The sequence below is a fragment of the Cyprinus carpio genome, chromosome B13 (assembly GCF_018340385.1).
Source record: "Cyprinus carpio isolate SPL01 chromosome B13, ASM1834038v1, whole genome shotgun sequence".
Lineage (NCBI taxonomy): Eukaryota > Metazoa > Chordata > Actinopteri > Cypriniformes > Cyprinidae > Cyprinus > Cyprinus carpio.
This window is the reverse complement of record NC_056609.1, coordinates 13,591,726-13,618,552: the sequence shown is the minus strand read 5'-3', so window position 1 is coordinate 13,618,552 and position 26,827 is coordinate 13,591,726. Positions and strand designations below refer to the sequence as shown.

The 26,827-nt window shown below is 38.8% G+C and overlaps 1 protein-coding gene across 1 annotated transcript in view; it reads left to right on the top strand.

Annotated features, from left to right (window-relative positions):
* LOC109065453 (leucine-rich PPR motif-containing protein, mitochondrial-like) overlaps window positions 1-26,827 on the top strand; it is a 47,712-nt gene that overhangs the window by 1,848 nt on the left and 19,037 nt on the right. Inside the window, exons 2-23 of the mRNA XM_042736711.1 lie at window positions 1,572-1,795; window positions 1,872-1,994; window positions 2,074-2,195; window positions 2,486-2,544; window positions 2,653-2,739; window positions 2,816-2,942; window positions 3,189-3,333; window positions 3,634-3,791; window positions 4,154-4,259; window positions 4,563-4,670; window positions 7,589-7,707; window positions 7,790-7,883; window positions 8,565-8,634; window positions 10,458-10,485; window positions 10,577-10,634; window positions 11,478-11,584; window positions 11,915-11,992; window positions 12,353-12,415; window positions 12,505-12,618; window positions 12,993-13,123; window positions 13,802-13,887; window positions 22,278-22,485. Coding sequence (XP_042592645.1) covers window positions 1,572-1,795; window positions 1,872-1,994; window positions 2,074-2,195; window positions 2,486-2,544; window positions 2,653-2,739; window positions 2,816-2,942; window positions 3,189-3,333; window positions 3,634-3,791; window positions 4,154-4,259; window positions 4,563-4,670; window positions 7,589-7,707; window positions 7,790-7,883; window positions 8,565-8,634; window positions 10,458-10,485; window positions 10,577-10,634; window positions 11,478-11,584; window positions 11,915-11,992; window positions 12,353-12,415; window positions 12,505-12,618; window positions 12,993-13,123; window positions 13,802-13,887; window positions 22,278-22,485 — 2,415 coding nt within the window. The remainder of the gene's footprint in view (window positions 1-1,571; window positions 1,796-1,871; window positions 1,995-2,073; window positions 2,196-2,485; window positions 2,545-2,652; window positions 2,740-2,815; window positions 2,943-3,188; window positions 3,334-3,633; window positions 3,792-4,153; window positions 4,260-4,562; window positions 4,671-7,588; window positions 7,708-7,789; window positions 7,884-8,564; window positions 8,635-10,457; window positions 10,486-10,576; window positions 10,635-11,477; window positions 11,585-11,914; window positions 11,993-12,352; window positions 12,416-12,504; window positions 12,619-12,992; window positions 13,124-13,801; window positions 13,888-22,277; window positions 22,486-26,827) is intronic.

Genomic DNA, 26,827 nt, shown 5'->3' with positions numbered 1-26,827 from the left:
GACAGCGTATTTCGTGTCTTTCATCGTCAAGTACGCTCGTTTTTGTTGGTGTCGTCATCCCAAATGGCACCCTAAACCCTTGTGGTCTTCCTCTGACTCCGCACTTTCGTGACGTAATGCCGCTTTGACTGTCGGGTAGAAGTCTACTGCAGAGCTCGCCCCAGTGAGGGCTCGGCTGAAGTGCGGATCGAGGGTGCATAATGGCCGCAAAGGGGGCGCTAGTGAGCACCCTTCTGAACGCTCAAATGACAAATGGGACACCCTATGGTCCTGTGGACTTAATGGACACGTGCACGCGCTGCTCTCGTGCCAGCGATTATCACTCTGCGTGCCACTGTTGGCACGTGTGCTGTAGGTTGCCAACCCCTGGTTTAGTCTGTTTCTTGCTTGTTGGTTACTTAATGTTTTCCTCATATTCTTCATATTCTATGTGGTGGTTAGTTCACAGCAGGGACAGAAATGGGCTTTTTCATTAAGTGGTGATACCTGCCCCCCTTAAATTAATTCCCAGAGGCATTTTTACTATTTACTTTACTTTTTTTTTTTTTTTTTTTTACTTAAATATGTCATAATTTCAAATTCTTGTATTTATTCAATACATTTTACTATAATAAAACACTGTAGGACTGTCTGTTACAAATCAAATGAAACAGTATCAACAAAATCCATCTCTGCACTGCAGAGGAAACACAGAATCTGTATTTGAAGTGGCTTTTATGTACATTTAAATAGACTATTTATTGCAGCTCAGAGGTAACATAACTGTATTCACACTGTAATTACAGTTGTGTAAATAATACTATGACTTTGAGATTGTTTCAAAATAAAATTTTGAATATTGAAAAAGAAACATTTTTAAATATAAGACTACAACTAAGAGGTTGGAAGAAAATCATGGAATCATTCATTCAAATTATTTGTTTAAACAAAGCAAGCGAATGCAGTCTTTATGAAGCGACTGTCTCTATGATGCTCAACAGTTCTTATGAGGCATTGTTTGCTAATTATTTTTTTTGTGGGGGGGGGTATTTTAACTGCATCCTAAATGGAAAAGTGTTACATCGTCTAAAATAATATAATTGTTTTAATAATGTGCGAGATGACACTTTCAGGGTGTGTTTTTGTTTGGCTGTGAGTGACATGCTTGATAATGTCATTTCGCACATTATTAAAACAATTATCTTATTCGATACTGTAACACTTTATTTTAAGGACCAATTCTTATTATTAACTAGTTGCTTATTAGCATGCATATTACTAACATAATGGCTGTTAATTAGTACTTATAAAGCACATATTACTACCTTATTCTGCATGACCATATTTTAGATCCCTTAGTCCCTACTCCATATTAATAAGCAACAAATGAGGTGTTTATTGAGGCAAAAGTTGTAGTTAATAGTTAGCAATAACCCATACTTATACATGATTCATGGGCATGATTTTAACTTTGATTTTATCAGTTTTTTTTAATGAGGCCTGTTAATTTTGTAATTGGTTTTGTAGTGATCACCTTCATTTCTTGTAGTGCCATGCGTGTGAATTGATTGTATACACTTTTGTTTTTGCAGTTTGTCCTCCTACAGATCGACCCTGCCCTGTGTGAGCTGTCGTCAGTATTGTGTTGTCCCGGAGCAGAGGGGGCTGGTGAAGGATGAGTCCAGTGTGGCGGTCCGTTCCAAGCAGGCTCAGCAGTTTGACTGGGCTCTGGCCAAACTAGACAGCTCAGTCCGAAGGACAGGCAGGGTCACCAAAACACTGCTGCTGCGTATCTTCCATGATATTTGCAGAACAGGTACTTGTCTGTTTGTTTAAGGATCTTTCTTGCATCCATTTCCATGTCATCTCATTTCTGAAATCACTTCTGATAGGATATCCGAGTGGAAATCAAGCCCTGTTGTTGCTGAGAAGCTGTGGCTCTCTGCTTCCTGAGGTTCCCTTGGCTGAGCGCGTAGAGCTGTCACAACGGATCTGGGATAAGCTTCAAGAACTGGGTATGTGTAGAGACAATTGCACAGTTGCTCGTTGTACTTCTAAATCTGGTTTTAACTCTCCTATTGCTGTTCACTACAGGTGCTACCTATGATGTAAGCCATTACAACGCCCTGCTTAAGACGTACCTGCAGAATGAGTTCAGGTTCTCTCCAACTGACTTCCTTGCTAAAATGGAATCTGCTAATGTTCAGCCGAACAGGGTGAGTTTAATTGTAATTAAAGGTGGAGTAAACAAAATATATATTTACAGTATATATGTGTGTGTGTTTATGTATATGTTGCTACATCGCAGCTCCAAGGACAGAAAAAAAATGCTAAAATTAAATGAAACATTCACTAAAAAAATCTATTGATAATCTATTGTAAGACTGCCACAAGGTGCAACAAACAATGATGCTATATAGATATATTGTCTTATCACTGATGATAGCTAGGAAATTTAATTGGAAACCATGTTTATTTACATTTATATTATATTGTGCCTGACTAGGTGACTTATCAGAGACTCATTGCAGCCTATTGTGAAGTTGGCGACATTGAAGGTGCAAGGCGAGTTGGGATTTTTGATTTTCTTCCAATAAGTTTACCCTTGTAATTCTGTAAAATTCTATGTAATGCAACATTGAAGTAACAGTGTTTATTTCACAACTTCTTGAGTACAATCCTGGGCTTTATGAAGAGCAAAGACCTGCCCATCACAGAAGCTGTGTTCAACTCGCTGGTGACAGGCCATGCCCGTGGAGGGTGAGTGGACAGTGCTGCTGATTTGGTGCTTCTTTGTGTCTGGTGCCTTTGTGTTGAGTGACTTGTGTTTGTACAGGGACATGGACAGCGCTGAAGGCATCCTATCAGTCATGAAAGGTGCAGGGATTGAGCCGGGCCCAGACACGTACCTGTCTCTCCTCAACGTGTATGCTGAGAAAGGAGATATTGCCAAAATTAAACAGGTCTGTTATTATGGGGAATGAAATGGACTCATTAAGATAATGCTGTGTGTAATGATTCATTTATATATTTAAAATAAACAGCTTGCTGACCTCAGATTTTTGAATGGTTGTGTATACATTTCATTATTTAGATTTTTTAAGAACCGTTGCATAATCAAAAGTTAAAATGCAGTGATTGATTTTCTTGTTTATTTGTATTTGTTTTTAGGTAATAATAATATATACATCTTATTTTGTCTCCTCTAGACTCTAGAGACGGTGGAGAATGCAGATATCCTTCTGATGGACAGAGATTTGATGCAAGTGGTTTTCAGTCTGACTAAGGCCAGCCATCAGCAGTATGTGCCTGAGATTGTGGAGCGCATGCGTCACGAGAGAGGATATGTGCCAGGTGTGTCTGCTGACTGCAGTGTCATGTCATGGAAGAGGAAGGAATATGCAACCATACGCTTTGAATTTTGCTCTAAGCGCTTACCATAGTGGTCCATACTGAGCCATAATGGTCCCATATGTATTCATAGCAGTATTCCATTTTAAGGGTTTTAAATATGAACCCAGGCCAATTAGAGAAATGGGATATATCAAATATTGATGCAGTGAGAGGTTGTTATGGGATTTTGGGAAAGTTATCAATAATTGATATAGTTTTTTATTTTGATACTGACCCATCCATTTGTTTCTATTTCCTCAGATGCTATGAACCTGTGCTTGAGTCTGATTACCCACGGACACGAAGAGACTGCGTTTTCTGTGCTAAAGAGCTTCACCGGCCTGCTGGTAGAGTCACAGACCACTGATTCCCCAGACTTGGGAAACTTCTTTCTTCGACACTGCGTCAATATGGACAAGGTAAAGGGAACCAACCTAAACATTTTTACAAGTGCATATTAAGTGTACATGTATGGTAAAGGAATAGTTCACCACAAAATGGATTTTTCTGTCATTTAATTACCATAATTTCGGTCCAAACCTGTATGAGTTTCTTTCTTGCAACAGTTTTTGGTCCCCATTGACTTCCATAGTTAGGAAAAAAAAATACTATGGAAGTAAATGGAGACCATCATCTGTTTGATTTCCAGCATTCGTCAAAATATCTTCTTTTATGTTCAACATGAGAAAGAAACTTATACAGGTTTGGAATGACTTTACATTGTTCTGAGATGGCTTAATATTATTAATGCTGTGTTCATTTGTATGTTTATGCTTTACAGCCTGTGGAAAACATAGTTGGGTTTTGCAAAGATCTTAAAGATTCAGGTCTGCACTCATCGCCACTGCAGTTCACCCTTCAGTGCGCCCTGGAAGCTAAAAAGACCAGTGAGTGCAATGATGATTTCAAAAACAAATCTTAATCCTCAGTTATTGTCTTTTCAAATCCTAGGCTTTTACTGCAAGTTTATTTGTCCATTTTTCTTTCTTTTGTAATTCAAAGATATTAACCTAATAAGAAAGATAGCAAGGTGTTTGAAATTTTGAAACATTAATACACAGGAGGTATTATTTTAACAAGATTAAAATGATCCTGTGTTAAACATTTCTGGGCCCAGTTCTTTCTCTTTATTTTTAGTTTATCTGATAATCTCACAACTCGATTTGTGAAATGTGCTTCATCATTTTAAGGTATAGCTGTTGAGCTCATGAGAAGCATGAAGGAGGAGGGCTTGCCTCTCAGACCTCACTACTTCTGGCCCCTGTTCACTCATTACCAGAAAGACAAGAACATTCCCGGTGAGTCCTGAGCTTCCAGCCTTCTTCTTAAACACACTGATCTGTACAGTCATTATTGTGCATGTTGTGGCCACATTTACTTCCATAATATGATGTATTTCCTATTGATATACAAAAAGGAAGAATTTTCCAGGATTTGGAATTATTCATCTGGAATGAATTGGATTGTGAATAGTCAGAGTAGTCTATTTATTTACTTTGTCTTTAGCTTTGGAATAGGAAAAATTGGCACCTTTTTGACACCTAGATGATGAATAGAATTTTTTCATCCATAATTCTTTCAGTTTCTCTGTTCCAGACTTACAAATAAATGTTCTGACAAATGAGCATGTCCAGATAAATCCTGCTGAAACTGCAACAGCGAGTATAAAAACATTTCATTTTTAACCAATAACCTTTATTAAACATGCAGGATCACTCTCACCTCTCTGTTCCTGTACAGGTTTTTTTTTTTTTTTTTTTTTTTTTTGCACATTGTTGAAGTCTGCACTACGTGAAGGTTACATGACAGAATTTGTAGTGACTGGGTCTCATGTAAATGCGAGCGCTCTGAGGGAATTCACTTTAAATTACGTGCGCCACTGTGCACGGCCGTGAAATATTTAGCGCCATGTCACATTCAGTCCACAGGTGTCACCAGCGGGCAGACGCCCATCCCCCTTTTCACCCACCGGTTTTCCACCCGTTCACGAGTGCGGAGAGGAGGAAAAGTTTGCATTTTTATGAGGTGTGGATTTGGGCAGGCGATTTTGAAAAAGCATATGCTAGCTTTGTCTCAGCAGCCGCGAGCGAGCAGGGCTTGTCAGATTCAAGAAGCAGTGCAGCTCATTGCTTGTGACATGGTGCGAGAAGAATGCCTTAGTCCCTCACATAGCGCACAACAGGCTTTTACATCTGCATCTTGAACACTCTTTGCCCTAGTCACATTTTGAAAATCCATGTTTTGTCATCCACTTGCATTGGATGCTGGGTTCTTTCAAATCACAGTAACTGCAGAAAGCCACTTTAGGGCTTCCATCAACTTTAATATCCTTTCTTAGGGGAATCCTCTCAAGGACTAGAGGTGGGAAGTGATCTTGCCATTTAGCTCCTCTCTATTTCTTCATATCATCTTGTTTCTGGAGATTTCTTGAACTGGCACATTTTTCTTTCTGGATTACATAAAACAGGAAGACTCAATCTGCAATGGATTTGCCTTGTTCTTACACATTCTGTTGTCAGATAATGTATATTGTAGTTATAGCACTACAGAAACTTTCAAAACCTAGTGTCCCATTTGTCTTCTGAGTCTGACCATAAAGGCAGCTGCCTTTTAAATGAGCATTCTAAGGCTTATGTGGAATTTGTTGACTTCAATTTTTGCTTCTAGCAAGATATACTTTTGGTTTTTAAAATTTAAAAAATCCATTTCATTTCAAAATTGTTGACAGTTTGAACTCTGACCTCTCCCTTTTAGTGCTCCTCTAGTAAGAGAGACCACAGTCTTGGTTACTTCCCGCACTTACAGGTCAATCATCAAACCCGGTGATGTAGCAAACAGAAACTTGGAGGTCGCCCGAGAATTCATTGAACCGGATTTGTTCCATAAAAGCCCTCTCACACACTTTCTGAATTGAGAGAAGTCTTGAATCAGCGGGTGATGTGACTGGATATCCATTTTCTATCCCCATTCACATGCTACCTATCAGCCAGCGCTGTCTGGGCCAACTTTTATGGCTGACAAATGGATCAATGGATTATTTAACAGCAAAACAGGTGTGCTTCTCTCATAAAAATGAAAGAATGAATAGACAGACGGCCCTCAGGCTCCATTGAGAAGAGAGTGTCTGGATGACTGTTTACGTTTGCTTGAAAGCAAAGAGCTACTGAGTTGCAAGAAAGGATGAATGGAGAAAGACGCTCAGATGAGAATGAAATGGAGAGATGGGATGGATGGATGGAGCCTCCAGGTGCTTTACCTGGCTAATGCTCTCACACACTGGTTGCCGGCCGCTCCTGGTGCTAGATGCAGGTTTTAATGGCAGATAAAAGCAGCTCTTATCTTTTATTCAGGTGTGTAGGTGTCCCCTGAGCATTGCGATACAGAGTGCCAAGGACCAAGGTGAAGAGTAAACAGAACACAAATCGCTAGTTCACGTGTTCCCACACACACACAGACGTTTGCCCGAGTAGGTCGAGAGACTGTTCCATATGCATGTGGTGCTTTAGGCAGGAGTGAAGGGCCCTGCTGGAGAGCCGGGTACAGGCCTGAATCCTCTGCCTGAAGGAGGTGTTCCTCCAGGCCATGCCACTGGAAGACTGATGTGATAATTCTAATTATCAGAGTATTTTATCTCATTTGTTTATTAATGCTTTCAATTTAAGACCTGGTTCAGTGAATTGCAAACATCTTTGGGCTTTAAGTCGTGTTGCTGGTTTAAAAAAAATCCCATAACCACTGTAGCATTAGTCTTCATACTTATGAAAAGATGTTTTTGCTTATTTCTTTCCCACATAATAGGAAAGAATCTTTTTTTTTTACCTTCTTTTTAAATCAGAAATTATGATTCATATATGTAATGTTGAGTCATTGCTTGGGTGGACTGAAAGAACAGTTGTGATGGTGGAATGTGATTTTCAATTTTTATTTTTTTTTGTATCTGTATTTTCCAACCTATAATGTATGACCCACATTAATTGCATAAATTCAAGGAGAGAAAGAGCAGCTGGTTTCCCCTTTTTTGTTTTTTGCTTATCACATGTATTACAAGACTATAGGGTGTCCTATTTGTCACTTAATGTTTCATGAGAACTTGAGGGCCCTATTTTGCTCCATAGACTTCCATCTTTGTACTCTGGAGCAGACGCAACTTTTGTTTGTCATGAATCACATTTTAAGGTGCACATGTTTGAATAAATCACTTTTTGTTTCCTTTCAGGTACTCTGCAAGCTCTGAGAGCCATGCAAGAACTGGGCGTTGCGTCAGATGTTGATACTTTTAGTATCTATATCCTGCCATCTTTCCCATCAGTGGACAGTGCCCGCACTTCTCTTAAGGTTATTGTGCTGGATGTGTGTGTGGCTTGTTGGTTTATGTGACTGTTCTGAAACACTCTTTAACTTGGGTTGATAATTGCAGGAGGCAGGTATTGACGTGGACGGCAATATTTTGATTGCGGCAGAGTTACGAACTGAAGCATCACGTGGAAACCTTGCAGGGCTGTTCTCTCTGAGTAAGTATTAGCTTTCATGAAAATTGACCCCTTTTCCTTTCTTTTAACCGCTCTGTGCCTGTCTGTATATCATGTACTCTGTGGAGAGATTTTTTTAGATGTACCCTCCCTGTATGATAGTACTCATCACTTTGAGACTAATTGCCGTCCATCAGGACTTCACATACATAGCCACTCAAACATGCACTCTACCAAGCAGCTACATGCCCATTAGGTCATTTAAGTGATTAGAGAGTGAAAAAAGTACATGCATATATTGGATATATACTGTGTGTGTATAAATAGATAGATAGATAGATAAATAGATAGATATGCAATATGTAGCAATGGAGTGAAGCTCCTTATCTGATCAAGGTGAATGGGGACAGATGTTGTTGAATTATGGATGGTACATTTTCCCCTTCACTGTTGTGCCCCTTGCTGTCTCTTTTTTTTTTTTTTTTTTTCTTTTTTTTTTATAGACTTAATTCCTCTTGGTTTAATTTTGAATTCAAAAGGAGTTTTAGTACTGGAATGATTTTATTTATTTTTTTTACCCAGAAAGTTTGACAAAAGGTCTAAATTCATAATAAGTCAACATGCAGGTCACTAAGAAAATTAGCTTTAGTTACGATGTTAACGGTGTTACATGTTTGAAATCTTTCTGTTGTCATGACATTCATCACATTTACACTCTTGCAGTGTCTTCACCTGCTTTTCCAAACATTGACCTCAGTGCTTTCAGAGCCAGTCTGATCTCTGGATTCAGAGGGTAAGTAACGAAACAAACTCTTTGTGTGTGTGTGTGTGTGTGTGTGTGTGTGTGTGTTAGTTAGCAGAATTTTCTGCCTTTTGGCTAGACAGCCACTCACTCGTCACCTCATGCATATGGACGCAGTCATCTCTAGCCCAATTACAGCATGGGAGGAATGCAAATAGAGTTTCTCCTCTTTGTTGCTTTGCCTCTTATGCCTCTCTGTCCGATGCTGAAAGACTCTTAACTATCCCGACTGCCGCTGATGGAGAGATGCAAAGACTCACATAGGCATTTTAGCCATCAGCTAACCCCCCCAAGCCCCCCTCCCAGAAGATCATCTCATTCCTCACATATACTCATAAACTTGTCACGGTATTTCATTTATCACATCATTTTCTTATGGTATCACTTAGTGCACTCACTCAGCTTACATCTAAAATCAATCCCATCATGCACAATAGTTGAGGACCAGCTCTGTTTTTAACTCTGATTTGAGCACAGAGGCTGTAGGGCAGCAGATGCTGCTGTCCTCTGTATTTAGCAAAGCATTTAGATGTGAAAGCTGAGCGGGGAGGTTGCCGGCAGCGATGGATGTCAGGTTTGTAATTGGGGTTGTCAGAAGGGTAGAGGGGGTTTTCGGGGGCCCTGTCTCCTTAGCGACCTGCTCTTGTAATAATCAAGGTCAGGAGATAATTTAATCATTAAACAATGCTGAATCTTTTTTTCCTTCCTCACCTCCCTGCTGTCCGCAGTCAACACTCCCTACCACTACTGCATCTTGATTTCTCAGCGTGTTGTTGGACTTTATGTGAATGTGCATTTGTATGTATGTGACCACTGAGGCTCTAGAAAGCTTGTTTTTTTTTAAAGATATACAGTACTATAAATATATTAATGATATTATATGATGACTATATTATTGTTACTCAAAACATATAATCATACAATGTATAGTAATATATACTAAAGTTTTAGGTCAGCAAGTTTTTTTTCTTTTTTTCTTTTTTTTTTGAAATTTTTATTTAGCAAGGATGTATTAAATTGATTAAAAGTGACGGTAAAGATTTTTATAATGTTACAAAACATTTATATTTTCAAATAATGTTGTTCTTTTGAACTTTCTATACATCAGAGAATCCTCTAGAAAATGTATTCCAGTTTTGGAAATTCGCAGCAGTACTGTTTTTAACACTGATGATAATAAGAAATGTTTCTTATTCACCAAATCAGCATATTAGAATGATTTCTAAAGGATCATGTAACACTGAAGACTGGAGTGATGGTGCTGAAAACTCAGCTTTGTCTTCACAGGAATAAAATACATTCAGTTCATTTCAGTTCACATTTATTTAGATGGCACTTATCACAATACATATAGTTTCAAAGCATTCAAAATATCAAAAGTTATTTTAAAATGTAATAATTAACAATGTTTTTGTTTTAACTATTTTTGATTAAATAAATACAGCCTTGGTGAGCGTCATTAACATGTTTTAAATATATTATCACATATATTATTTTCTCACTCACTGCTATAAAGTATTTTATTCACCTTTAGATTGCAGTCGCTATGTAATTATTAAAAAAAAAAATCCTTTCATCATGGGTGACTGGAAAAATCCTGGAAAGAAATCACAGAGATTCATTGGTCAGAAAGTCTGAGGAACCTGTTAAATGTTCTGATATTTCAAATGAAGCCTAGTCACACCAGATATTTACTGGATTTTGAAATCTCTCTCTGACAGATGATCAGCCAAAGTATTTTGTTTGAAAGTTGCTAGAAATGTTTTTGTCTGTCTGTATGAGAGTCATCTCTGATCCTCTACTGCCCCCTACAGGTTTCACAATGTGGAGCTTATGGCAAAGGTAGGTATGAAACCAAGTGATTTTAAGAAAGATGGTAAAAAACAAATGAAAATAACTTTTGTGAAAGTGACGTCTTCATCTACTGTTACAGATTACAGAGCTTCTCTATAAAGACCCTCGGTTCAATAGTGCTGACCCCGAAACTTCAGGTAAGTTGTTTGTTTAACACTATTTCACATTCTGTATTTGCCTGTTCATATTTCTGTATTTTACATTTATTTAAAATGAAAATGGAAAGGGGGGATTTTTCTTTTTCTTTTTAACTTTTCAGTTGATTTAAATGCTTCTGCAGTATGACAAACTTCATTCAAAGTACAATATTTCAGTTTAACTTTTTTCTTTTATTTATTCTCTTGCTTTATTTACATAATGTCCATGATGATCTTAACTGATAGCCAGTATAATATCAGCTCTTGTGCTAATTGGCACTAGAAAATCTCAATGCCTATATGTACTCTGAGCTGGTTTCACTGACGGTATCGTGTGTGTGTGTGTGTGCACTGAGTCCTGTTGGGCCACTGGCAGTGATGGAGTGTATCCTGACAGCTATACTTTGCATTAAGTGTGTGTGTGTGTGTGTGTCTGATGCAGTCTGAATAGTAGCCGTGTGCTGCTTGCTGACTCTGTGCTGAGTTAACAGATCTTCCTCGAGTGTTTGTGGTCTCGCTGCATTGAAGCTGGCATCCTCACTGGTGTCCGAGCAGGTGGGAGCGATGGAGATGGTCTCTCTGTCTCATCCCATCACCATGCACAATGCAAATATGTGCGTGAGGCTGTCAGCTGCCAGCCACTTGTTAAAACAGACTTCAGTCAAGTCTGCAGCAAACTGCTTGTGTCAGCATAACACACACGGTTTAAGAGCTTATTTGCTGGATTGCGGAATTTTTGTTGTTCTGGTCCTACAGAAGCTCCCTTTGTGTAATTATATGACTCTATTAATGTATTTATAGAAAGCAGAAAGTGTCAAATTGGTTCTTCTCTCCTTTTTGCAGAAAATGTGGCCTACTTCCTTTACAACCTGATTGATTCCATGAACGAGACAGAGGTGCACGCCAAAGAAGAGCAGCTTAGGGAGTACTTTGGCCTGCTTAAGAACATGGTATGTTGGCAAACACTCAAGCATAGTGTCGTGAACCGCTCATTATGGACCCCAGCAGATGCCTTATGATTAGATAAAAACATTTGTACACTGTCGTTCAAAATGTGGGATCAAGAAGTTGTTTCAACACATTAAATATGAGTGACAGTAAAAACTTAAGTTATAAAAGATTTTTTGTTTGACATAAATGCTGTTCTTTTTGAATCCAGAGAGAAAAAACATTAATGAACAGAATAACATACATACAGAAGCACTGAAGCAAAGCTAAAGATCATCTGTTACTTTGTTAGATCAGTAGTTACTCGATGTTAATAATTTCTCTTCTTTCAGAATATCAGCATCTCGCTGAACATCTTCAGAGGAATCAGGAACATTCTGGAGTCCTATCAAGTTCCAGAACTTGTTAAGGTATTTTATAAATACTGCTGTTAGCAAAGTATAATTTTCTACACTTGCAGATTTGAATCTGACACCATTTCCATAGCTTTCAGCCAAGAATTATACCATAATTCAACATTAGAGGCGTGCTAGTACTTTTCTAAGCGAAAGGGCTTTATTTTTTTACCTGGCAGACAATAAAATGGCCAAAAAACACATTGTGCATTAATTAGCATTAGCTAATTAATTAATTTCATAGCAACACTGGCATCACAGAGATTTTTGCATGGCAAAACCACTAAATATTTTCTTCAAAAACTTCACAAATCTGTTTTTAATAATTTTTTTTTTTTTTTTTCATAAAGCATGTCATATTTTTTTTTCTTTCAGGATGTCCTTGCGCTTGTGGATAAAAAGGACAATGGGTTGGAATCTGATGCAACACTGCTTAGAGTAAGTATTTGTATGTATATATTTTTTAACCAAAAGTGCTCAATCCATGAGCTGAGCTGTGCCAGTCAGATAAACTCATGTTTTTGTAGGGTTTGGAGGGGAAACTTTCATTCCTGGAGAAGACCCTGGCAGAGCTGAAAGCTGAGGGCAAGCCAGCCAGCTCCATCCTCAAAAAAGTAATCACTGTCCTGTGTTCCGAGGAGGTGAGGTCTGTTATTCTCATAAATAGACATCAGTATATTTAGTGTTCTGGACACTGATTACTATTTTTATAGACATTTATAGAGGTCAACTGATTTGATTGAACCAATTATGCGCCTTATTTTGAATGCATGGGTGGGTTCGGACAGTTATTTTTATTCTCCAGTTATTTTAGCTGTACAAAATGTTTATTCTGCTAGTGTATTACCTATAGTGGCTAATGAAGTCCCGCACATTCACAGAAAGTAGTTTGGTTCCACTTGATAAAATATGGTGGACATTGGTCTGTCACAAGTCACCATTCAAAACCATTCATCAGTATTTGTGTATACATGTTTGCAGTTTATTTTTTCTATAACTTTATATCTCTCATTAGAAACTGGAGCGAGCTCTGGAGCTTAAAACTCAGTATGAAACAGATATGACTCCTGCCGCATATGCCATGCTCATCAATTTGTGCTGCCGCCATGACAATGCCGAGGAAGCCCTCAAGCTAAAGATAGAATTGTAAGTTAGACGTACACATTATAACTGTCATACAAACATCCTTGTTTTGTTTTGTGAACAGTTAAAGGAACGGTTCGCCAAGTAATTAAAATGTCATTAGTTATATCATTCCACAATTGTAACACAAGGAAATTTTTGAAGAACATTCTGGTTGCTTCTTTACAATGAATAGAGATGGAGCATTCAAGCTTCATAAAGGATGCAAAAGTCAATCAGTCAATTTGTACTGTTCTAAACAAATAATTCAGACCAGAGTTGAGAACTGAATCAACCAAGTCATTCATATCTGGCTTCATAGAATGATTCGTTCGCATCTATACATCTCTCATGAGTGCTCCTTAACATGAAAGGTAGAGTGAATGTCAAAATGATCAGTGAATGATAACTTGAAATTTATTTGCTTTTGGTCAGACTATCACAGTCCTATATGAGTCATTTTAACCACTTTTTTTGGTGCATATTATTTATTTAATTTAAAGTGGCTTGGATATTTGTAAAAATCACCTTTTTCTTACGAATGAAATCAATTTAGAAGGATTTGTAACAACATGATGGGGGTGAGCAAATAATGTCAGTTTAATTCTCAAGTGAAGTATCCATTTGAAACTTTCGTAGCACCAAGAATGTGACTTAAAAATTCATTTGTCAACCTGTGTTTACTCTTCTTTGGCGTTTCAGGGCTCGCAAGGACTCTGAGGCAGCGCTGGATGCTCAGAAGTATGTGGCCTTGGTCCGAGTGCTATCCAAACATGGCAAGCTGGAAGGTTAGTGGTCCCGTCTGTGCCCGTGTGAATGCGTCAGGCCCTTTTGAAATAATAACAGACGCCTTCTTATTGATTAATGAAATAATTTAGTTTAGTTTGTCACAAATAATGTGGGCCGTCACATTAGGTGTGCCTTGCCTCACTTTTTAAACCACTTAGGACATCAAGGTACCAATGAGCATTTTGTGTTACTTATCACGGTGCTATCAAAAGCTTGCCACTTGCTTAATTAGTTTCTTAAAGGCGGCGTTGAGCGTGAGCGGCCATGAGAGCTCATCTATGTGCAAGAGTGAGGTCCAAGACACCTGTCTGTCTGCATGGGGACATTAATCAGCCATTATCTGAATTCCACGGTGGATTTCTCCATGCTCATGCAAGACGCAATTACAATAAAAGTGTTTCTTCTTTGCTTTGTGCACACAGTGATGGTGAAAATACACGCTCCGTCTCTCTTTTCATGATGCGTGTCACTCTTTAGCTGCCCCCTCCCTCTCGCTCGGACTCATCCTGTCACCGAGCGAGGGAAAATTACAGGACCGGCTGCACTTTAACAGAATTACCGAAATCCGTCCTGATACTAATGGCATATCATGTCGGGGAAAGTGCTTGAGTATTTCACACACACACATACACACACACGCACATTTGCATGTGAATTCAGGCGAAAGTGTGTGATGAGGGAAGTGTGTGTGTATGTATATGTGTGTCCATCAGAGCGAGCCTGTGGCCATTAGTCCGCCGGTGTGCGCTTGGAGCTTGTCATTCACATTAACACACCTCAGCGCCCCAGCCTGCCCGCATCTCCGCCACAACCCGATCCGCTTGAAGATCATGACTCGTGGCACCTTAGCGCACTGGCTGGCCTGGCTTTTAATGGCCTTGTTTTTGTTTGAAACCCTTTCTCGTCTCTTGTTTTTTTTTTCTCTTGTTTCCTTACATTTGATACAGAGTTCATAAAATGCTGTTGCCGGTTCACAGACTGGCAGAAGGCCGTGGAATGAGCTTGAGGACTAATGGGCTGTATGATATTTGTTTACCTCAGTGTGTATGTGGTATCAGACAGTGGGCCGGGATGCTTCGCTGTTAGCCGTCCATTCGGGCCCATTTACCACCAGCAGCTGATTGTGTGTGATTAGTGGTTCTGTCAGAAGAGAAGAATTTGAGCTGTCTGCCGTCACAGAGCTTTCTCATATGGCTGAAGTTCAGCTCGGTTGCTGTTTGTGGTCCAGCGATGTGTGAACCGTGCTCTGTATGACCAGAGAGTGGTCTGAGAGGCTTTATTTGGGACTCAGAAGTTTGTCTTGCTCACTCATCCATAACCTCAGGACACGCTCATCAGGAAGTCCTAGTATTGTGCAGAAGTTTACACACCTTGTGGCCTAGTGCTGTTGCACTGACACATTGAGCTATGATACTTAAAGGGTTAGTTTAAACTTTGCTTCCTTTGCTCCTGTAAACAAACTCGTGAAACTATCATATCTCACAGGTGCGTGCGCTGCGCCTACATCCTATGTCATCCGCCGGAATGGCTTCCATGTCGACAGGTAGCGGAAGTGAGACACAAGGGTTTATAATGTTTTAAATATTGAACATTTTCTCACAAAAATGCATCGATTTGCTACAGAAGGCCTTTATGGACTATTGGACTGTTAAAAAAAAAAAAAAAAAAAAAAACCTGCCTACTGCCATTTTAATGCTTGGAAGAGCAAGAATAATTTTTAATATATCTCCAATTGGATTCATCTGAAAGAAGAAAGTCATATACACATAGGATGCCTTAAGGGTGAGTACAACATGGGCTAATTTTCATTTTTGGGTGAACTAACCCTTTAAAACCCTGTTCTGCTCATAATTTTTATACTGTTTCTTCAGTGTATTCTAAAACATAGACACCTTCCTGACTTTTAAAACCGCACAAGTGATTCAAAGTGACTTGCACTACAATGGCAGCCACTTCATATAAAGGCATATAAGTATGTGTAAGGTTACTTAAATGCTTTTATTTTTAATTGCAGGGCTGTTGCGATTCCTCAATTAGATTTGACTTAACCGTTTTAAAAAATATATATAAAAAAAATCCTCGATTGCAATTTGCCTGTGTCGATTAACCGTCAAAATGCTGCTGTGCATAAACAGTTATAATTTACATGCGTGGACCGTCCCAACCTCCATACTTGCATATTGCTGAGTTTGGGTTTATTATAACTTTCATCTGGGAACAATGTGCACCATTCTATCAGATTTATAAGGTAAATCATTTACAGTGGGGGAAATATTTATTTAAAGAGGTCATATGATCCTGCTAAAAACAACATTATTTTCTGTATTTAGTGTAATGAAATGTGGTTATGCGGTTTAAGTTTCAAAAAACACATTATTTTCCGCATATTGTACATTATTGTTTCTCCTCTATGTCCCGCCTTTCTGAAACGTGTTGATTTTTACAAAGCTAATCATTCTGAAAAGCAAGGTGTGCTCTGATTGGACAGCTGTCCAGTGCTTTGTGATTGGCCGAATACCTCCTGGAGCGCCGAGACAAAAACATTAAAACCCATTATAAACAAGGCATTTGTTGCATACAGTGGGGACATAATTACGGATTATGATAATGCCAGCGGTTCCAGTCCTCGCGGCCCCCAGCTCTGCATATTTTGCATGTCTCTCTTTGTTAACACACCTAATTCTAATGCGCCTAATGCGCAACATCTTCACACGGAGAAGTGTGACATCATATACCTCTGTAAATAAATACAATTTAAATTCACGTCTCACACACTTCAATGCACTTTGAATGGAACATATATGTTCACTTCGAACTGGAATCATGGTGGAATATCCTGTGATGTCCACTTCGCAGGGCACTTACGTTCGAATAGAACAAATGTCTGAAGCCATAAGAGAAACATACAAAATGTGCAGAGCAGGGGGGCGCGAGGACTGGAATTGAGAACCGTTGAGTTGTACTGTCTTTTTACACGTTGTGTTGCGTATCGTGCCGCGTAAGCATAAAACCATGTCTGCATTTGTGAACGGAGAAACAACAAACGCTGCTCTACACTGCTCAAAACTCTCGTTTGAATCATCAGTGGCAAATCCGTTACATATGTAAACGTACTTACAGACTGTGAGTAAGAACAACCGGCATTGTAGTCTTCTCTCCCAGGATCAGGAAATAGTCCTCCAAAAAATGCACTGCACACATCTGAATATTTGGGTTAAACTGTTCTGGAACAGTGTTGTAAATACAACTTAACCACTGATTTCTAGTTGTGTCCTCTTTTGGAAGACCAAACTAAAAAAACTTTCACCTTCTTTCTTTGCGTGAACATTTGGGTGGCGTTATGCAAATCTTTCCACATCGTGATGTAGACATGTGGGGGCGTGTTAGGATGAGCCGTTTTAGGAGGGCGTGGTTGACTCTTAACCTTTATAAAGAATATCTCTTTGGATTTGAGACTTTAGTCTTTGCAACTTTACAGATCTTCTTTATGCAGCAAGAGCTTGTATCACTCCAAAGAGAAAGGGAAAATATAAATCGCATCATATGACCCCTTTAAGGTCATGGAGTGGCCTAGCCAGTCTCCAGACCTCAATCCTATAGAAACTCTGTGGAGGGAGCTGGAACTTCAAGTTGCCAAACGACAGCCAAGAACCTTAAGGAATTAGAGAGAATCTGTAAAGAGAAGTGGACCAAAATCCCTCCTGAAATGTGTGCAAACCTGGTGACCAACTACAAAAAACATCTTCCCTCTGTGCTTGCCAACAAGGGTTTGTGCACCAAATACGAAGTCATGTTTTTCTTGGGGATCAAATACTTATTTCACTCACTGAAATGCAAATCAATTTCTAACCTTTATATAATGTGTTTTTTTCTGGATTTTTTTTGGTTGGTATTCTGTCTTTATTCGTTAAAATAAACCTACCCTTCATTTCTTTGTGGGCAAACTTACAAAATAAATTTTCAAACTTTCAAATAAATATTCCCCCACTGTATAAACCTGTGCCAACCCAGGAATATAGCTTTCCAAATATGTTAACTGTTTATGGTGACTTCAAAATAAAAGTTTAAATTCTCGCTCTGAGTTTGCATGTTTTGATGACAGTGGCTGTATCATTTCTATCATAAAGAAGTGGCCAAATACTGAAGATTAAGCAGACATTTGAGTTAAATGTTTAGTCAATATTAAACAAGGTTTAGATTGCACTGTAATGTGTAAAAACAATCGTCAAGCTGTTGGCGCCCTCTGCAGGCATATGATATAATGCATAATGTACATAAGTTATGATTATATTGTTTAATTACATTATGTAATTTAACGGTTTTGTTTAATAAAACCATATTAGAACTTGCTTTTGATCATTTATTTGAACCAATTATTATTGTCTCATTGCTATTATATATGTATTTTAAGTCATTTTAAAGTCTGTTGTTGGCTTAGGTCTATTTTTATGACTACAAAAAAAACAAAAAAAATATATCTGACTACTGAATTAATCGTCAGAATAATCGACGCTTACTCGACTATAAAAAATTAATTGTTATTGAAAGCCCTAATTAAATAAATTACCATTTACATAAAACATATGTCTGTTCATGTATTTTAGTTAAAATAAATCTAAATTTTAATAGTTTAATAGATCTAGTTTCTAGCAGATAAATAACTTCCTTTTATATGGCTGTAATGTTTTACTATATCAGTGTGCTCTGTACAACAATGCTTGCAAAGCCCTGGGCTTTAAGAAAAGTACATGGTTGAGTGCCTAGAGCGACGGCCCAAGAATCAAGAGGTTGTTAGTTCTAATCCCCTCGTGGGTATCGCTGTCACGACGCCCTCCGGCGATCCACTTAACCTCCATTGCTTCAATTCATATCCAGCTGTTAACACATAACATGTGGCACTTTTTAGACAAGAGCGCTTCTTAAATGACAAGCCTCTATTTAAATGGGCTGACTGCTGGGATCTTGATAAAACAATCCTCAAAAATTAAAAAAGCAGTAAAGGATGAGATCTGTGCCCGAATAACAGCGTGACTGAGTAGATAAGTGAACAGAGCTTTATCATACAAAAGCAGCCTCTTAAAAACTCAGCATGACCCTGCTGAACCTCCTGTTCCCCGCTTCACTGTTCCTTTTGGCTCATCACTTTTCCTGACAGTACGGAGCGCTGCGCTGGATTTGCATAACAACAGGACAAAAATTGCAGGGTGATGAAGTGACAGATTGGAGTTTGTGGGCTAAAACAAGCTGGCTGTCTCTGTTTGAGTGTATGTGCGTGTGTGTGTGGAGACTGAAGTGAACTGTGTTGCTGTAGGTCGGCCTGCATTGTATATTTCCATATGCATACCGTTACTCTCCATACTTGAGGTCCTAGTTATTGTCAAAACATTGTAGGAATACTTGTTGGGTAAAGGTGAGGGATTTTTTCTACTGAAATTCACAGTTTAAGATGCAACTGTAAGTGGGCATTTGTAGGTTAATTTCCATCTGTTCAGTCTCTGTGGGTTCGTAGGATTTGTTGCCAAGGCTTCATTTAATAGATCAAAAATACAGTAATATTACAACTTAAAACAAATGTTTCTAAAATAAGTTATTTCTATAATGCAAAGCTAAAGTTTCAGCAGTCATCACTCCAGTCTTCAGTGTCACAGGATCCTTCAGAAATCATTTTAATATGATGATTTGGTGCTTAAGAAACATTTCTTATTATTAGCAGAGTTGAAAACAGTTGTGCTGCTTAATGTTGTGTAATGATTAATAGGAAGTCTTTTGATTAATATATGTAGGAAAACAGCATTTATTTGAAATAGAAATATTTTGTAATATTATAAATGTCTTTACTGTCACTTTTGATCAATTTAATGCATCATTGCTGAATAAAAATATTAATTTATTAGTGGCAGGTGTTTAAGAAATTTGTATGAATTAGTCAATGTAATTGCAACTGTTTGGTGATGCTAGTCGGATAGAAATTATATATTTCAACTTCAAAAGTGATTTTTTTTTTTTTTTTTTTTTTTTCATTTAAAATATGTTCTGCATATTAAAGGGATACTCCACCCAAAATGAAAATTTTGTCAATAATCACTTACCCCCATGTCGTTCCAAACCTGTAAAAGCTTTGTTCGTCTTTGGAACACAATTTAAGATATTTTGGATGAAAACAGGGAGGCTTGTGACTGTCCCATTAACTTCCAAGTAACTTACACTGTCAAGGTCCAGAAAAGTATGAAAGACATTGTCCAAAACCAAAATAACGACTTAATTCAACAATTCGTCTCCTCGTGTCTCTCCACATCACTGCAGTGCCATTTTGGAGAATATCTGCTGAATGTAAGTGGCTTACACCATTCTTTGTCAGCCGCGCTGTACAGATGCACTGTTTTCGTTCAAATCAAAGTGTAAATACTAGGGGTGGAACGGTACACAGGTGTCACGGTTCGGTACATATGTACAAAATAAAATACAGTGAACCAAACATCAGCGCACCGGCCTCTGTGTCACCGTTGGGACGCGACTGACGTACAAAGCCTATAATTTACATAATAAATAATAGTTTAGCATTCAGATACATTACATCGCTAATATTTAAATATGGAATATTTGGATTTGTGCCGAATGAGAGAAGTACAAAGCTCCATTTTGTCAACAGTTGAGTGCACAAGCCTTTAAAGTATACTCCTATGTAGGTCTGTGAGAGACGCATTCAGTATCAGCACATGGTCACTCTCTAGTGGGCTTTGTTTTCAAGTGCGCATCTCATGGCATTTGCTGTTCTTTTGCTGGCGGCCAGTTATCAAACAGCGTTGCATTGCTGCAGGCGCCCCCTTCTGGATTGGGGGTGAATTGTCTGTATTCGTTGTAAGGCCTCATGCACCGAACCGAGATGTCTGTACTGTGACGGTTCGGTACAAATACAGTACATGTATCATTCCACCCCTAGTAAATACACATAGAAAATGTATCTTTGTGTCGCAACTGACACAGAAGAGTGTAAGCTGCTTGCGTTCAGTGGATATTCTTCAAAATGGAGCTACGGTGATGTGGAGAGATACAGTGGTTAAAGAAACATTTAACACAAAAATTAAAATCCTGAAAACAAATACTCACCCTCATGTCGTTCCAAACCTGTAAGACCTTCGTTCATCTTCGGAACACAAATTAAGATAATACTGTTGTGTTATAAAATCATTGCTTTTTAAGTTTACTGACACAGCAGTAATTGCTCAACCATTAAACTTTTGGGTGGGACTGTTTATCAACCAATGGCATGTGTTCAAGAAATGGTAAATTTTGCAATTTGCTAATGGCGTGAAAACTAGCACTTTATCTACTTTATCTAAGTACTATGAAGAAATGGAGATGAACCGCAGAACTGCTGTGAGTCATGGGAATTTGGGAGTTTGCCTGACTGCCTGTGGCCAGCGCTGACTCCCACATGCACACAGCTGTGATGATGGTATCCTCATTCTCTCTCTCTGTGTCACTCTCTCTCAGTTCTAGATGATTAGTATCGCCAGTGCAAACAGGCCCTATCGGTATCAGCCCATTAGCTAGCCTCTAAACAGCGCGTAAACACATCTTAATTATCTGGCTTGGTGACAGAGCAGCTGTGGAGGTGGACCCTCTCCCCTCTGCCAGATGGGAGCATCGCCCAGTAAAAAGCCTCCATTACGGTAGCAAAGCTGTGTCGTATCCACGACCAGAGCCTGCCGAGTTCACGCCGGGCACTCGCCGCACACCTATAATTTCCCGGCATGCTTTCGCAGGGAACCGTGAAAAAAAAGCCTACTATTGTGGGGGCCTCCATAATTGTAGTCTCGTTTAGAAATGCAAGTAGTAATTAACGGCGAATTGGCATTATACGGCAGCATTTGCATCCCCGCTGGGTGTAAAATGTTGTTTTAATAGCGGTTTGTTTTCCCCACATGAAATTATCTAAGGGGGCTTTTATCACCTCTTCCCCTCTCTCGCTCTCTCTCGCACTCTCTTGTCTGGCACCGGCCCATCGGGGGACGGCTAAGCACACAGATATACAAAAAATCTCCACAAGTCTGTGGAACAGTCAACTAGACAGTTAAACCTTTGTTTGCACTTGCGATTGATGAAACACCGCCCTGAATACCAAGTAACCACTGTATACATGTGTTGTGTACCATGCAACTAGTTGCATGTAGAGGATTCAAGCATTAATTTGTAGAATTTCATACAAATATTGTAAAATTCCAAAACTTGTTGAAATTTACATAATTAAGTGGACTCAATTTGAAGTAGTGAGTCATGGTTGGATAACTGGTCAGAATGTATGACCACTGCTAGGCCATCACTGATATTTTGGCTAATCTATCTTTTTCTCTTTTTCATTTTCTCTTTCTCTGATGATGTCATACAGAGGCGATAGACATGCTGAAGGAGATGAAGGAGAAGGATGTGCAGTTAAGGGACAGCACAATCAGTTTGCTCACCCTCACAATGAACACGGCTGCGATGAAAGGAGATGCCAACACTATTCGACGCCTACAGGAGACAATCTTCACTTTGGGCCTGGCTAAACCATCCAGTAACCTCTGCTCACCCCTCATCTCTTGCTATCTGGAGAGGTGAGTTGGTAAAAAGTTGCCAGACTTTGTGCTGTTCTTGTCTGTGTGTAGCACCTACAGCTCTGAACACCCTTCTGAAGGATCCCAGCATTAGAACAGAATGCCTGACATTTTATTTTTAACAGTGTTGCTGTTTAAAGATTCATTTATGGCATGTTTAGCCTTTATTTGGATAGGACATTTCATTAACAGGAAGTGAGTGGGAAAGAGAGAGGGGGTGGGATTGGGAAAGGTTCACAAGCTAGGACTCTAACTCGGGACCCTATATGTCGGTACACTGCCACGAGGCTATTGGCGCCAACAACAATGTTGCTGCTTAAGCCTCCTGTTGCATTTGGGTCAGTTTTGAAGTAAAAGGGGTGCATCAGCAGAAAAGTGTCTTTGTTACACGTTACATGTACTAGCTATAATGATAAAATTGAATTATGCATAATTACAAGCAACTAGCCAGTGCACTCAAGGGCAACTTAAAATAGTGTTTCAGAAAAAAATCCCCAAAATGTAATGGTAATATGGTAATAACACAAATTTAGAAAACATTCAAATCTTTGCACATTTGCATATTGTTGCAAAATTAATAATCAGATACAATAAAGTTTTAAATAGAAATTTAAGTAATGAATGTTTTATAAGCTGAAGTTTCATCAGCTCAAAACTGACTCGGGAAGGTAAAAGTGATATGCAGATTTTGAATCTATTGGTTAAGTTTAACCTTAACAGTTTGTGCAGCCCATTCAAGTGCAGATTGTTTTGTAAACCTGTCACAATGTAATGCAGACTTAACAAAGAGTATGTTATCGGAAAAATGGTGCTACACTACTATTTTTAACATGTCAACAAGTGTTGTAATTCATTTCTCATACAAAGAGGTAATTTAAACAGAAGCCATCAGGAAAAAATGCCAGACAGAGGGTGTAAAGTGATTATGTATAGTCTAAATGCCAAGTTCTGTCATGAAACTCTAGATGATGCAGGCTGATGGGTCCTTATTGCAAACTGATGATATTTACAGCATCAATGAGCCAATGAGCTTTACTGCTCTACATTTAAATGGCTGGTTAGCATCCACTAGAGCATTTCGCAGTGTGCTTTCAGAGTTACTCTGAAACCCTCCACCTCCCCAGCTCCACCTGTATAGATCTGCTATGGGTTATTTTGTATTCTATTTCTGCAGCATCAGCATACTCACAGCACTGTGTCAGCGGATGTATTGGCAGTAGCAAGTTACTGTACATACTTCTACAACAGCAGCAGCAATTCAGCAGTATAGCAGATCTATTCTGCCAAGACCAAATACATTAACATTGTCACATCCATTACCATGCTAAAATCTTCAGAGAGTTATCATGACAGAACTTAAAAAAATTATTTAGCATTATAAAAGGATCTCAGCCAAAAAAGAAAAAAATATGGTTGACAAGTAGTGAGTTTGGAAACAACATGAATATAACCTGAAAACAAACATTAATAACAGTGTCTGATTGTAAAGGGCAGAGCTCCACTCCTCCTGAAGCTTGTCGTTTCACTGTTCATTTCATATAATCTGTCGTTACCTTATAGCAAAATGCAGCATGGTGGGAAAAGGAATTAACTTCCACAAGTTTGGCCCGTCTTTCCTGCCCCCCATCCGTTCAGGTCTATTTGTTAGAGCAGCTTTTAAGCAGATCAACTAATTTGCATGTTAATTATGCACCCTGTGCTAATTACTGGATTTGCCTGGGCCTAGCGGTGCACTGCGTAAGTGCCTTTCCCCCTCCCCGCTGAGGGATATTGAGGTTGGCAATACACCTTAACTGATAGCGCTAGAGTCAACACACACATACACATACAGGCTTCCTGGGTGCCCCACCGAGACTGTTTGTTTTTCTGTCACTTGAGTGCCACAACCACACTGGCACGTGCACGCTTTAATTGCTGCCTTGTGTGCGATAAGGTTTCCAATTTAGCTCAGGTTCATTAAGGAGCAGATACAGAGAGATCAGAGCGACTCTCAGCAGAGACTCTGATAAACTGTGAACGTTTACATCACACACACACACACACACACACACACAGTGAGTGGCAGCCACACATTCCAGTGGGGGAGAGCCGTCTCAGAGCTCACAGCAGCCAGGCCTGCTTGGATACAGCCTCCGCTAGGAACTCTGTAGTACCTGTCTGATTTGTTTATGATATACTGTAGTCATATTTAAATAAAAGGTAGTCAGAGTATCTGATAAAAAATATTGGTCAAAGACAGAAAGGATGATGATTGAGTTGAAAGGCCCAGGCACAGATGAAATGTTTTTTTTATTATTATTATTTATTTAATTTTGTATGTTTGAAGCTGATTTTTAGGAAAATGTTCAGTTTCATTCATGCTTGCGAAGCGGGAAGTGATTGAATTCTACAGAATGGATGTAAACATGTGAAATGTGTCCACTGGTAGCTGAAAGCGAAATTAGCTAAAATATACAGTTAACATGCATTTTATTTATTCTTAATTATTTTTTTAATTGCCTTTTATTATTATTGTCAGTTTTAATTTTAGTTTTAGTAACTTTTTGTGCTTTTGCCATTTATTTATGTATTTTATTTATTTGTTTGTTTAAAAATATTTCTATTCAATTTCTATTTCTATTCTATACAATTATTTCAGTTTTAATTTGTTTACTTAAACTTATTTAGTTCAGTAAGTCAAGGCAACATTTCTAATTTTATTTATGTATTAAGTTGTTTTCTGATATTTATCTGGAGTTTGACTTAGAAGTAAAATTTTAATCAAAGTAATTTATTTTTTAGTTATCAATTTTTCTGTTTAATATAAACACTCTGTTGTTGATTAAGACTACTTATTAAATTTAGTTAGTGTTTTTTTTTTTTTTTTTTTTTTGTATTTAGAAAAGATATTGGTAAATGATATTACTACTAAATTCCTTTGGTTTTACCCAAAGCAGCATGAAGTTGAATCAGAACTTGTGATGTACATTTGTTATACATACACACACACAATCGACAGATCAAACAATCAACCCACATAAGGTGATGCTTTGTCCAATCCGGCCTTTGACCAAAAATGTGTTTGGCACCCCTGCTATCGACAGCTCTTTTATTTTCTCCAGCGTTCTCTCCGTTCTGCCCTCATCCATCTCTCTCTCCACTCGTCTCTGTCTCCTCTTTGGTCTGGGCTGCACTAAAGAGGACAAAGCGGTGTGTGTCAGTGTCTCGTCAGCATGTCAACTGTAATGACTTAATGAACACTTCTCTATGGGATTAACTCTGACAGCCGTCAGCCCGTCTCCACGACAACAGCAGCCGCCGCTCCCGATCCGTATCCTCAGTCTCTAATGAGCCTAACAAAGGGAATTGCCAGAACTTTTTTTGTGGAAGGGATTTTTTGAGAGACAGGGACTCTAAAAAGAGGGCGGGGATGTCGAAGTCTGTCAGATGTTTGTTTTAAACTGAGTCACGTACATATATAGTGAGGTTTACATAGTGAGGGAGTTTACATTTAAAAATCATTGCCGCGTTCTGCAGTTTTGTGTTTGATAGATGTATTCGATTCTTAGTCAAATCATTAAGCATTAACCCTCTCTAGCTACCAACATACGCGCACACACACTTCAATGTAAAGGAAAAAAGAAATTAAAAAAGCAGTCGTTCTTTTTAAAAGTGGAAAGGGTGATAACATGGGTGCCAATCTCGGTAACAAAAGAGATGGGAGTCAGGGATGTAGGGAGAGTGTCACAAGAAGAGGAGGTTCAGAAGAGGGGTGGATGAAATTAGCTTTCTTGTCTAATCCTTCAGGTTCCTCGCGCAAAGCACCGCATTCGCGTTTTTTATTCTCCTTCAACTTAATTGGCTGGAAAGTGCTTGACATGCAAAGTTAGTGACATTAAGAGGAACATGTTGCAGTAAGCCTGAGCGCCACTGACAGCTAAATTGTATCCGGGGAAATTATGAAGCCTTCAACATGGTTAATTCTTTTTTGTGGGGGGGTTTAGTTAGACGAGGGTGGAGAAGGGGGGTTGGGGTTTGAAGGAGGGGGTGGGGTAATTGCCGTTGCTCATATTGATGGGAATTGTGAAGAAGTCTTGTAGTTTTATGCTGCTTATGCTTTGGGGGGCTGGGAAATGTAACATCTGTGTCACATCGTATTCATGTGGCCTTCTGAATACATGAAGTTCAAGGAATTTCTGCTTCCATCAGGCCTTGTCAGTAAACACGACACTTTAAAAGTTCTGTTGAGTTTAGGGTTTGTTTTCAATGCTGGCTGCTTTTGTTATAATCTGAGAATATTCCAATGTCAGGTGAAGATTAGGGCAAGTATTTCCTACCTTTTGTTTGCTAGAGTTTACTGACC